At 35.2% G+C, this 14,158-nt stretch overlaps 1 protein-coding gene across 1 annotated transcript in view; it reads right to left on the reverse strand.

The window, feature by feature from the left end:
• rhoca (ras homolog family member Ca) overlaps nt 1–14,158 on the reverse strand; it is a 39,494-nt gene that overhangs the window by 20,838 nt on the left and 4,498 nt on the right. The window contains exon 2 of the mRNA XM_056460462.1: nt 1,636–1,793. Within this exon, the coding sequence (XP_056316437.1) occupies nt 1,636–1,791 (156 nt within the window). The 5' untranslated portion in view covers nt 1,792–1,793. The remainder of the gene's footprint in view (nt 1–1,635; nt 1,794–14,158) is intronic.

Raw genomic sequence — 14,158 nt, forward strand, 5'->3', positions numbered from 1 at the left:
TTAAAGTCAAACTGCTTTCAGGTATATCTCATAGTATTCATTTTGGAAATAATTCAATAAAATGAATCATTATTAATTTGTCAAAGCTACAAACGGTACAATTTCTTATACTTAACTGCTTTTAAAACCATCAAACAATCACAGGCCTCAAAAAACACTTGCAAAATGATAAAGTATAATCTCAACATTGCGTATACTCGCGATGTGCCTATTGTGAACGATCACATTGCGATATCGATGCTGACATGATATATTGTGCAGTTTCTTGTAATATAATTTTAATGACATCATTTTATTTCTTTAAGAATTACATCGCTTTCAGTTGTCTTCATAACATTTCTTAAAGTAATTTTATGCTTTTGACATTTTCAGTGTTTTATTTCAATGTTTTGAAGGCAGGATTATTCACTTTCACATCAAGTTTATAACACTTATTATTATTATTATTTTAATTTGACCACTCTATTCTAAAACAATGTCTATAATAATAATAATAATAATAATATTTTGTAATTGCTAAATACGGGCTAGCATGATGGCTCAGTGGTTAGCAATGCCGGCTGGGTCAGTTGGCATTTCTGTGTGGAGTTTGCATGTTCTCTCGGTGTTGGTTTCTTCCGGGTGCTCTGGTTTCCCCCACAGTCCAAAGACATGCGCTATAGGTGAATTGGATGAACTAAATTGGTCGTAGTGTATGAGTGTAAGTGTGAATGCGAGTGTGTATGGGTGTTTCACTGTAATAGAGGGTTGCAGCAGCAAGGGTATCCGCTGTGTAAAACATACACCGAATAGTTGCCCCTCTGAAATAGAGACTAAGCTGAAAGAAAATGAATGAATGAATGAATGAATTGCTAAATACAAAATTGTATTTTTTTTATGGGTCTATGCTGCTTAAAATAAACTTTTTAAAGTTTTTTAAACTTTTTTTCTATCTAAAATTATTTTATTAAGGTAAATCTCAAGCCAATATTACATTTAAAAAGAATAATATAAAAATAATTAAAAAACCATCAAATAATAACAAAAACAACAATTATTATCATTATTTATAATAATAAGATTTTATTTAAAAAAAACATCATTCTAAAACATTGATTATAAAGTAATTTTTTGCTATTTTTGTTTATTTTAATTTTGCTTTTAGTAAAAGTGTTTATTTTATCATTCATTTATATATATATTTATTTATTCATTTATATATATATTTATTTATTTATTCATTTATATTTATTTATTTATTTATTTATTTATTTATATTTATATATATATATATATATATATATATATATATATATATATATATATATATATATATATATATATATATATATATATATATATATATATATATATATATATATATATATATATATATAGTATCTTAAAGGCTTATTTGGATAATGCATCTATAAAGCACACCAAAAACGACAACAACAATGTTTATGTATTGCTTGATAATCATGGTAAAATTGACTAGAAAAGAAAAGAATCAATAAAAGCAAAACTCAGATCAGAGCTTGGGTTTCACAATCAGTGATTTTTCAAACCCAAACTTCAATGTGTGTAAACACTGCAGGATGAGCTACATTAAAGCAGGCGCTGGGGCTTTGGAGGCGGACAAAAATCAATACCAACCTGTTTGCTGTCGACTTCAATGTCAGCAATGTAGTTCTCGAACACAGTAGGCACGTAGACTTCTGGAAACTGGTCTTTGCTGAACACTATGAGTAGACAGGTCTTCCCACATGCTCCGTCTCCCACGATCACCAGCTTTTTCCTGATAGCCGCCATACCTGAAGAGCAAAAAATAAAAAAAGTAAACGTTTTCTTCAACCACAATCAGCTCCATGTCATGAAAACCCTCTTCATTTCTGATCTTTTGACACTAAAAGAGTTCAATGCACTATGAAAACATGCTGAACAGCTGGCTTGAGTCCAAAAAGACTGCCTTGGAAAACATCCAACTCAGAAGAACAATTTGTTCTCCAACAAAAGAGTTCATGAAACTTTTCTAAATGATTTGTTCACCAATTAACCTTCTCTGTGCTTTCATGAGATTCATGTCCAAGACATTTCTGTCAATTGATCTACTTTAAGGATACTTTCACGGCATTTTAGACATTTTGAAACTTGACAGCTTTTAAGCATTTTTATTATTAGTACTATTCTATGACAAGAGCTGCACAATATATCACTCCAGCAGCGTTTTCGCAACGTGATCATTCACCTTAAATTTAATAATGATTCATTTTATTGAATAATATTTATTTTCATTATTCAATTACTGTACCTGAACACTGTTAAAAGACTCTGAAAATGATAAAACACTGTTTACTGCAATTGTATCTTTTTCTTTAAGGTATGTATCTATTCTTGTAAATTGTTTATTAGATTATATGCAGATGCACTCGCTTACAAAATCATCTAAATCAATCTAAAATCATTGCCACATAGAGATATTAAGTCACGTGGAGAACTTTTATTCATACAGGGGTATATGCAGGAATCCTAGAGGTAATTTCAACATCTTTTTAAGACTTTTTAAAAGACTTTCTCAGAATATTTTAAGACCTCATCGCCACTTCAAGTTCTAATCAGTATCAAACCTTTCACTTGATAAACAGTTGTTAATAAACATTTGTAGTTAAATAAATCAATGGAGCACACAGACATCGGATTAGCTCGAAAGAAACAAAGCTTGAAAGAATAAATAACACGGTTGTTTTCAGCGACGGCTTCAGCCACTGTTTAAACTCATCTTTCCCCAACCAGGAGTACGCAAACTTACATTTTCCCATTTTGCCGTCTGTTTCGCTCTATGGTGTCGCTACATGTGGAGAGCGTCACCTTGCCGCGTTTTTTTTGCAAATTACACGAAATCACTCGGATGGAGGAGCTTGGCTGGACACACCCCCGGCCTGAACCAATCATGTGGATCGAGTACGCAGTTATTAATATTAGGAGGAAAATAAATATATTTATGCTTTTTTGGAGTCAAACAATTGGGACAACGCTTCAACAAAATTTAAGACCGCGTAAAACCCAATTAAGACTTTTAAAAACCTTTTAAGGGCCTTAATTTTCTCATAATTGATTTATCAACATTTAATACTTTAAGACCCCGCGGCACCGTCATATTGCAATAGAATAACAAAATATCTCAATGTTAGATTTTTCCAATATACGCTGTAAATAAATATCCGTAAATTAGCAGTTTTCCGTTATTTTTTATTTATGATTTTTTTCTCATTTATTAATATTTTTGAATCGTATTATGGGACCTCTAATGCAATGAGAGATTGAAGCGCGTGTGTGAAAAAAAATTTGGGTCAAGAAATTGAAGATACAGATTGGTCTGAAATCATTCATTCATTTTCTTTTCAGCTTAGTCCCTTTATTAATCAGGGGTCGCCACGGCGGAATGAACCGCCAACTTATCCAGCATATGTTTTATACAGCGGATGCGCTTCCAGCTGCAACCCATCATTTCTTTAACTGAATACTTTTAAACTGAATTGCATGATAAAAACACAAATAATAGATGTTTTGGTAACTTAATGATTAAACGTTGTAAAAACTCACAAATCATGAGTGTTTTCAAATTCTGATCAATAATAATGCCGATTCAACATTGCAGATTCTGCGATGTGACTAGTGTGGATGCACACATTGCGATATCGATGCTGAAATGATATATCGTGCAGCCCTAGTATAATTGTTTGGGTTGGTGTTGTATTTTATGGCACAAAAACCTTGTAATAAACTGCCACTAAATTTTCTGTTACTTTAAATATTTATTCCCTGTATAATATTTCCTCTATAATACATTACTTCAAACTACCAAAATGTCAATAAAAGTAACTTTGAGTTGAATTTTCAACATCAAAAGTGGACAGAGCAGAGATCAACATCCCATAACGTAATTCATAACCGTAAATAAACGGAAAACACAAAATATTGAAACTGTTAATTAACAGATATTTCTTTATAGTGTAGCAGGCAGCCCTAATTATGACCAGGAAATGTTGCATATTCAATATTTTTCTTTCTATGCTTCATCTTCCATGCATGTGTTGTTTAAAATGATAGCCCAATGTTATCTTTGCCATTAAGCCATATGTTGTCCACCATAACAGAACAACAGGCCTGAAGGCACGAATGCAAGACACTGAATCAAGATCAGACGGGTGAAACACGTATGCAGACATGATACGAACATCTGTTTAACGTTAATCTGTTATAAACTCACCCTGCGGACATGGGGCTCATTGGGCTGTAAAACACACAGCACAATGCACGCAAAGCTTATGAACATAAATGGACCTGTCGGCATACTTGTGAATGCATGAAAAGGTCAATTCATTTCAACAATCTAATGCAACATTATTTTATTTCTATCAACAAGTTCCTAGCCACCATCACCATTGGCTTGTTTATGGGAAATAAAGGCAATATTTTTAGTATATGATTACATTCTAATTGTTGTTTTAACAATAGATGAGTTGGCTTGTTGATCACTTTGCAAAAAAACTAACTAATAAAAACATCTCTCTTTTAAGAGTTTAAAAGTATACACTATGTGATGAGGCCTATTAAAACTCAGTAACAGTAGTGAAAACAAAAAATATCCCTGTATATGTTTTTGCTTTAAGATTTATATTACTATATGATATAGTTAAGTAATAATCACACAAGCAAAAGCAATGTTTACCCAAATATAAGAGTAGGGCTGGGGGATTAATCGAAAAGTAATCAAAATCGACATTCAGAACCTATAATCGATCAAATTTTTCCAGTTACTTTCTCTATTGTATGTTGAGTCACATGACCGGTTTTGTTAGGTTGAGGCTGGTTTTTACACTACCTGACAAAGGTCTTGTCGCCGATTTATGTTTGAGGAACAACAAATAATAACTTGACTTCTAGTTGATCATTTGCTATCAGAAGTGGCTTATATTAAAGGCAAAGGCCTCTGCATTACGCTCATTAACCTGACATGCTCAACAATGTTAATTTCTGGTGACTGGGCTGGCCAGTCCTGTAGCACCTTGACCTTCTTTGCTGTCAGGAACTTTGATGTGGAGGCTGAAGTATGAGAAGGTGGACTATCCTGCTGAAGAATTTGCCCTCTCTTGTGATTTGTAATGTAATGGGCAGCACAAATGTCTTGATACCTCAGGCTGTTGATGTTGTCATCCACTATGCAGATCTCTCGCACGCCCCATACTGAATTTAACCCCAAACCATGATTGTCCTCCACCAAACTTTTAGGCCAAATTGCCCAGCCCTACTGTATGTAAGAGCGTGATTGCAAATCTTATGTTAATTTAAATGTTCAATTCAAGAAGTATGATGTAACTTGGTCAGTGTTAACATTTTAGACACTATATTGTCTGTTTTTCTGTTTCGCAAATAAAAACACTTTCAGTGACAGCAGAAGGAAAAAAATCTATGCTTCTCAAAGCAGTACTGTTGCGTCTCCTTACTGAATCTCACTTTAATTATCAGGTAAAAGTCAGAACAATCAGCAAAAGTTTACTTTGAAAGCACAAAATGGCTACAAATGGGATGCTGGTGAGCTAAAATAATTAATGGGACATCCCAGCCCAGATTTACGTCCATAAGTGCACATGAAAGACCCATCCAAATACCTTTAATTGTGGTCTTGGCAACTTAAGTGTGTGGGAGCAACAGGAAGCAAGCGCACAAGAATGTCCCCAAATACCCAAGCAGTGTCTTTAACACAAAACAAACATTTAAAATGTGCATTCAAGGTTAAGCGGCGCAGTGTGTAGTGCTGTCGCCTCACAGCAAGAAGGTCGCTGGTTCGAGCCCAGGCTGGGTCAGTTAGCATTTCTGTACACTCAACGGGCACTTTATTAGATACACCTGTCCAACTGCTCGTTAACGCAAATTTCTAATCAGCCAATCACATGACAGAAACTCAACGCATTTAGGCATGCAGACATGGTCAAGACGATCTGCTGCAGTTCAAGCTGAGCATCAGAATGGAGAAGAAAGGTGATTTAAGTGACTTTGAACATGGCATGGTTATTAGTGCCAGACGAGCTGGTCTGAGTATTTCAGAAACTGCTGATCTATTGGGATTTTCACACAGAACTATCTCTAGGGTTTGCAGAGAATAGTCCAGAAAAGAGAAAATATCCAGTGAGTGGCAGTTCTGTGGAAGCAAATGCCTTGTTGATGACTTGATGATAGAAAGGCAACAGTAACTCCAATAACCATGCGTTACAACCGAGGTATGCAGAAGAGCATCTCTGAACCTTGAGGCAGATGGGCAATAACAGCAGAAGACTCAGTCTGGTTTCTTGAACATGACAATGAGTTCACTGTACTCAAATGACCTCCACAGTCACCGGATCTCAATCCAATAGAGCACCTTTGGGATTGGATGGAACTGGAAATTCACATCATGGATGTGCAGCCGACCAATCTGCAGTGATGCGATCATGTCAATAGGGACCAAAATCTCTAAGGAATATTTCCAGTACCTTGTTGAATTTATGCCACGAAGGATTAAGCCAATTTTGAAGGCAAAAGTGGGACTAACCCAGTACTAGTAAGGTGTACCTAATAAAGTTGGTTAGTGTATATCAATACTAATGTATTATATTGTACAATTTGCAATCAAACCGAAAGTGAATATTTGACAGTTCAATATAAAACCTTGTATTTTGTTGCATTTTATTTACATACTAATACTCATCCAACCCATTTTCATTACATCTGCCACTTGGTAAGTGTTATTTTGTACACTATTCTTACACTGACTAATTAATTTGCTCTATAAACAGAAACATGTCAGTTTTGCATAAGAGGAAAGCATTTAGTCATAATCAACTTAGTGAGATCCCCAAGGAGCATGTATTATCTCATTAATATGTCAAGAAATTGATCGCCAACATCAATTGCTGCACTCGCTAGTGCTACTGGTAGCGTTATAATTCTGAAGAAAAACTGAGAGATTTCACTCGGGTCTTTATGTGGGCGATGAGAGAGAGATTTGTCCCGCATCCATGATGAATATGTGCAAGCAGGGATGCACAGCTGTGTCTCCCTTTCTGAGCCGCCCAAATACTCATCTATTCTTCCTTAGAGATCTTCCAACACACACAATCTCTCTTCTCCACTGTCTGGAATCGTGTTAGCACAAGCACTTATCAACAGGCCTCCATCAGATTGGACTTCCTTGGAGCAGAAAGAACTTTATTTTTAGCACGGCCTGGGTTTCAGTTTCTCACACAAAGCTCCATCCACCCACAGGAAAAACACGGGTTCATTTTCTAGTAACAGGCTGGGAGAGAGAGCTGAGGGAAGCCTTCTGAAATAATTGAAGGCACTGCAGTTTCTATGACAGAGTAAACCAGCGTATATTGCTCTAAAGTGACACTATACGAGTATGGCTGCACAATTTATTGTTTCAGCATCAATATCGCAATGTGCGAATCTGAAATAGTCACATCGAAGAACAGGAATTTCACATTTTATAATAATACTAATAACAATAATAATAATAATAATAATAATTATTATTATTATTATTATTATTATTATAAGGGATTGTAACTTACCAGAATCCACATTTCAGAACATGTAATTTGGTGTCAATAGCTACGTTTCCATCCACCTATTTTTATTCGCATTTTGAAGATGCACATAAAAACCGGTTGATGGAAACCCAAGATGCTCATACATTTTAAAAATGCGCATAAAAAAACATAACTGAGTAGGATAAACCTTTTATTGGATAAGAAAAGATGCGCATAAACTGTGATGGAAACACTTTTACAGAACAAATTCCAGTATGCGCATAAAAAAAAAAAAAAAATCATGTGACCATGTGAGATCATGTGATGATATAAATGTGTATGAATGGACAAACCAGCAGGCTGAACGCATTGTAAAACTTCTGAAATGTTGTTTTGGTTATTCTAAAATGCCTGAACCGTTTCAATATTAGTGTTATTTTATTATTAATCACCTCCAGAATCAAGAGCGTCTGTCCTCCACGTCTGACACCTTCAAACGCCACTGCGTGTTCACTGCATGTCAGTCATTTATTACATAAAAAAAAGATTCACGCGGCTTCTCCTACCACATGTTTATATTAAATGTTGATATTTGGCGCCAAATAATCAGGAAGTGACGACTTTGTTCGCTTTGACTCGTTGAATGGAAAGTTGCTTTATGCGCAAAACTCGAACATCGCTTAAAAGATGTGAGGATAAAGTTAATTCGCATTTTTGGATGGAAACATAGCTACTGAAAAGTTCATCTCTAATCTAATAGTGTGAAAGATTTTTATTTGGATGTGTTTTTAAGGCTTCTAACTAAGATTTCAAATAAATTTCAAACATTTGAGCTTTATTGTAAAGCTATGCAGCATTAACAAAGATTATACGAGTTTAGCTATTTATTCATAGTCTATACAGTGTTATTTTACATTTGATTATTTATTTTCTGTACCTCAATACCAAATACCAGCACGGTTTACTTCATTTGTTCATTGTTTATTTCATCTTCACTTTAATTTAGGGGTGTGAACCTACACTGGTCTCACGGTTCGGTTTGGTTAAGATTATCATGCCATCGATTCAGTTCAATTCAATATTTAGGTGAATTGACGATGCTTTCCATACACAATTTCATATTTTACTTCACAGCACAAAAATTCTCATGTTAAAATGTGTAATTTTTATAATACATTTTATATGTATTTGTAACACAATCCGGTTCTTTAATTAAAGCTGTCAGATATATGTACTGTACCTTTAATTTTATTACTTTTTGAATGCATCAAACAATACTCAAGTACATGCACGGAACAACATGAGCATTTATTGCAAATAAACAAATGTAAATATTATCCCGCTTGCTTTTTGAGCATTGTCAAGCGAGTTGTTTACACCTATGAATATTCATGCGCTCAACAGAAAGGACTGCGATAAGTGACACTGATAAAGGGACGTGATGATAGACGCAGTGGAGAAAACTCGCTCTGCAAACATGCTTGTGTCTGGATCCAAAAGTATCGCTATAACAGCTGAGAGGAGAGGAAATGTCACGCCAGCAGGTCAAAGGTCCCCAGTGAGAGAGAGAGAGAAAAATGGAGTTTACTTTCATTTTCTTTTCATAAAGTGAAATGGGGTCTTCTACTGTAAAATCAGGGTTAGTGAAAGACTGTCCAGCCAACACACACGCAGTGAAATTTTGCATGGGTTCTGCGTTTTTAAATAGTTGGAGTGTTTTAATTACTCGCGATCGCCTCCCTCTCCATAGTAAGCTACCATAGAGCATATGAGATAAATGTCAGTACGTAATAACCGGTTATGAGCCATTACCAACATCAATACCACGCTGCGAAAAGGGGCGGGATTAAACAAGATGATTAGACATTAGAAAAAGTGAGCGATTGGTCCATATTTTAAATTTTTGTCCAAGAAGTCATGTTTTGATCTTCAATTGGTCTCACACAGTCACATGATGTGATTTCGCAGATCACCTAGCTTGAACTTTGCATACAGTGAACTGCGAAACTTGTCGCATGAGCTTGCGTTTCTGGACTGAGGCATTCGCATGGAAGTCTATGGGGAGAAAAATCCAGTGTGACCACAGCTTTACTTAAGTGATCTTGTCAAATTATATTCATATCCAATATATAAAACTACAGAAAAACTAAATATTGTAATGTTAGTTTTTTCTAATATCGTGTAGACCTTTATAGACAATTTTTGGAGAATTTTTGGACAAGCGGGTTAACAGCTTTGTTTTGTTTTATTTATTTATTTTTTTTACTACTCTTTAGGCAGCAATGTCAATACGATAAAAATATGATACAACTGAACTACAAATTTTTAGTAGTACACATTCTCATTTAAAATGTATGCACCTGCTTTTCATTTTAAATTTAATTACAAAGCTGTATTTTTATTTTTAAATACATCTGATTGTTTATCACATTCAAATACAAAAAGTGCTAAACTAATGTTATAAACTTTCTTTTCTATATTATATAATTTGTTACATTTATATAGTGATTTTCTTGAAAGAAGTGTGCTTTTTTATTTTGGAGGAGAGATCCCCTCAATCAGCAACATTGCAAAGTAGAGATATCATTGGTATAGTAGGTAATACTTTTTTGGTATGTTTCATAATTGTATTAATCTTTTAATTGTTATAAAAAGCAATTTACTTTGACAGCCACTAAAAATAATAATACTTAACTAGTTTTTTTAACGTTCATGTCTCTAATAAGAGAGTAATCTTAAATGTACAGTCCTGTTTGACCAGAAACATTGCTTTTTTAAAATAATTGCTTTGATATCAAAAGAGAAACTAAGCTTGGAGGAATCCACGGATGTTCAGGGAGCACTTTTATTAACTTGATCAGGAAGACTTCCTTATAAACAAAGCATCTCTTGCATAGCAGGGTCTGAAATGTTCTGAAATCTTCCTTTAAATTAGAATTACTGAAGCAATACTTCATGTGTTCGAAAACATGGTAAACACTCACATGAGTCATCTGAAAAATACACGCTCACAATTATTGACAAAAGATAACTACACAAATAATGGCAAGCAGGTAATTCAGGTTACAGAAGCTAACAGACGGAACTTTAAAAACCTCAACACATCTTGATCTATTGTTGAAGGTTCAAAAGAGAAACTTAGATCCACGTGATCAGTATCAGCTTGAAAACGTTTCCAGTGACACATTTGAACAAATCTCAAAGCTCCCAATGTACCACAAGTAGAACAAGCTTCAGGTGGAAGTTCAGAGAACCGTGCATCTAATCCCATACACAGCTATTTTGTAGTTCAAACTATATAGTAACTTGCAATAGGTTCCAAAATACACTTAAAATAAATAAAGGGGGAAGCCAAGGAACAATAACATAAGAACATTAAAAAAAGAAAAAAGAAACTTTGATTTAAGATTCATTAATTCATTTTCCTTCAGCTTAGTCCCTTATTTATCAGGGGTCGCCACAGCAAAATGAACCGCCAACTAGGGCTGCACGATTCTGGCAAAAATGTGAATCACGATTTTTTTTTGCTTAAAATTAAGATCACGATTTTCTCACGATTCTGTAAATTCAAAATAAAGGTTAATATGATTTGCCTATTATTGTTAATACTCAAACATATGGTGAAACAACAACAACAATAATAACAGTTAGACCTATGTGTAGGTATACTGTTGCTTTAAATGGTACATTTTGTACAGTCATTATGGTGGACTTGAACATGTCCTGTTAATTCACAGTAAAATGATGACATCAGAATATAACTATTCATAATTATAAAGTTGATTGATTATATTTAAGAAATGTGCTAGTCATCTGTTATTGACAACATTATTAGACCATTTGTTTTCACTGGTAAAATTAGAATTTTGCCATTATCAGATTCCTTCTTGCATTATATATTGGCTGGGGTTGTTATACTGACACAGTAAAAATTTATTTTCATGCACAACACTATGTGTTCGCTATGAAAGAAAAAAGCATATCAAATGCTTGCCGTAATCATAACTCTGAAATGATCATTTAAATGATGTGCGTACAGGTTTCACTTTCACTTCCGAATGCGGCTCATTTCGCGGCCACGAATACATCATTACATGAAGACAGAAATTACATTTCTGGGTGAATTATACCATATAAATACAGTATGTGTTACTTTTAACGCCATTTGAAAGTTCAAAGTTGCTGTGAAGACTTGTGCGTCTGCCTTACCCTTCTCTCCTGACCTTGAAAATAGAATTGTGTAAATCGTAGAAAAGCTGAATTAAGATCGTGTATAGGGTCGAATCGAGATTGTGATCTTTTTTTAATTTAATCGTGCAGCCCTAGCGCCAACTATTCCGATTTATGTTTTACGCAGCAGATGCCCTTCTAGCCGCAACCCTACTTAGAAACACCCATACACTCATTCACACACACGCACACCCATACACTACAGCCCATTTCGTTTATTCAGTTCACCTATAGTGCATGTCTTTGGACTGTGGGGGAAACCGGAACACCCGGAGGAAACCCACACGAACATGGGGAGAACATGCAAACTCCACACAGAAATGCCAACTGACCCAGCCGGAACTCGAACCAGCAAGCTTATTGCTTTGAGGCGACGGTACTAATCACTGACCCACTATGCCCCCAATTTGATTTAAGATTAAGATACAGAATAATAGATTGCAGTTCACAGAGAGCTACAAATCCTTAGCTCCCCGTGGCCCAAAGTAAGGTTATAAGGTTACACAACCAGGGCAAAGTTCTCAAAAACAAATGCCAACACTTGAAAGGGCTACAAACAAATTCAGAAGCTTATGGTTCAAAGTCTAAACTGAAGTGTGCATAAATATAATTAAAGTATTGAGTGTGCAAGAGAAATCTGCAGTTTTCATTCATTTTTCTTCGGTTAGTCTTCATTTCAGAGGTCGCAACAGTATAATAAACAGTCAACTTTTCCAGCATATGTTTTAAACAGCAGATGCCCTTCCAGTCACAACCCAGTACTGGGAAACACCCATACACAATCATTCACACACAGACACACACTCACACACTACAGCCAATTTAGTTTTTCATTCATTAACAGCACATGTCTTTGGACAGTGGGGAAAACCACAAGAAAACCCACGTCAACACAAGGAGAACATGCAAACTCCACACAGAAAAGCCAACTGGCCCAGCCGGGACTCGAACCAGCCACTTTCTTGCTAATCACAGAGCCACATTCGCCAACTTTGTTTTATATAAATTTATTTAGTATTTTTTGTAAGCACCAATGTATCGACACATCCTGCTGAAGTGCTCAAGTTTTGACAATCCTTCCCCATTTCTCTCCTCCGCATGCTTTCGTATTGGCACTCTATACTGTCCTATAAATAAAAGGTATTCAATCAGTGACGAGGATCACGTCAATCATTGACGAAGGCACACAGCTAAAACATTTATTTTTTTCCTTTTCTTCTGCGAGTTTTTAAATAAATTGTGTGCAGACCATCTTTGGTACTATAAATAAAGGTAAAAATAACTCAGAATAATTATTTTTAAAAAAAGTGTAACTAAATAAAGATACTATTTAAAAAAAATAATAAATAAAAAAATTTTTTTTGTTCAAAATTGTCAAGCCAGCTCGCTTTTTGAATTAGCTTGAAGCACATGAGAGCCTTTATGACAATTATGGCTTTCGCTCGTGTAAAAAATGACAATAATGCAATTGACATCCAGTTGAGGTCAGAATTATTGAGAGGGGTCTGGCTGCAGACTTGGTGCAGATGCAATCTGAGCTGCATGCAATGCTTTTGAATGGGCTCACCTAACACCACCCCTAACCGTCACAGTGATGTCACTAGCTTCATTGAGTGCATTTTTCCTGATTTCTGTTCATTCATTCATTCATTCATTCATTCATTTTCTTTTCGGCTTAGTCCCTTTACTAATCCAGGGTCACCACAGCGGAATGAACCACCAACTTATCCAGCACGTTTTTACGCAGCGGATGCCCTTCCAGCCGCAACCCATCTCTGGGAAACATCCACACACTCATTCACTACGGACAATTTAGCCTAAATAAAATTTAGCCCCTGTACTGCATGTCTTCAGACTGTGAGGGAAACCGGAGCACCCGAAGGAAACCCACGAGAACACAGGGAGAACATGCGAACTCCACACAGAAATGCCAACTGACCCAGCCGAGGCACGAACCAGTGACCTTCTTGCTGTGAGGTGACAGCACTGCCTACTGCATCGTCCCAATTTCTCTTTATTTCTGTTTATATTGCCTTAAATTTTTAAGCTGAATCAAAATTAACCTTATCAGTCAATTAAGCTTATATTATGTTAAATTGACTTGTTAAACAGCTTGCGTAACTTTTAAAAGTAAGTTAAAACATGATTAACTTAGTTTAATAAGTTACAACAACCTAAAAATATATGCTCTCAGGAATAATTGATCAATTTTTACAGTGTAGGTTAATTAGGCAAATTAGGGTAATTAGGCAAGTCATTGTATAAGAATTGTTTGTTCTGTAGCCAATCGAGAAAACGGGGCTAATAACTTTGACCTTAAAATGTTCCTTAAGAAAATGTGAAATTGCTTTTATTCTAGACAAAATAAAACAAATAAG

Source organism: Danio aesculapii, chromosome 6 (genome assembly GCF_903798145.1).
Source record: "Danio aesculapii chromosome 6, fDanAes4.1, whole genome shotgun sequence".
Lineage (NCBI taxonomy): Eukaryota > Metazoa > Chordata > Actinopteri > Cypriniformes > Danionidae > Danio > Danio aesculapii.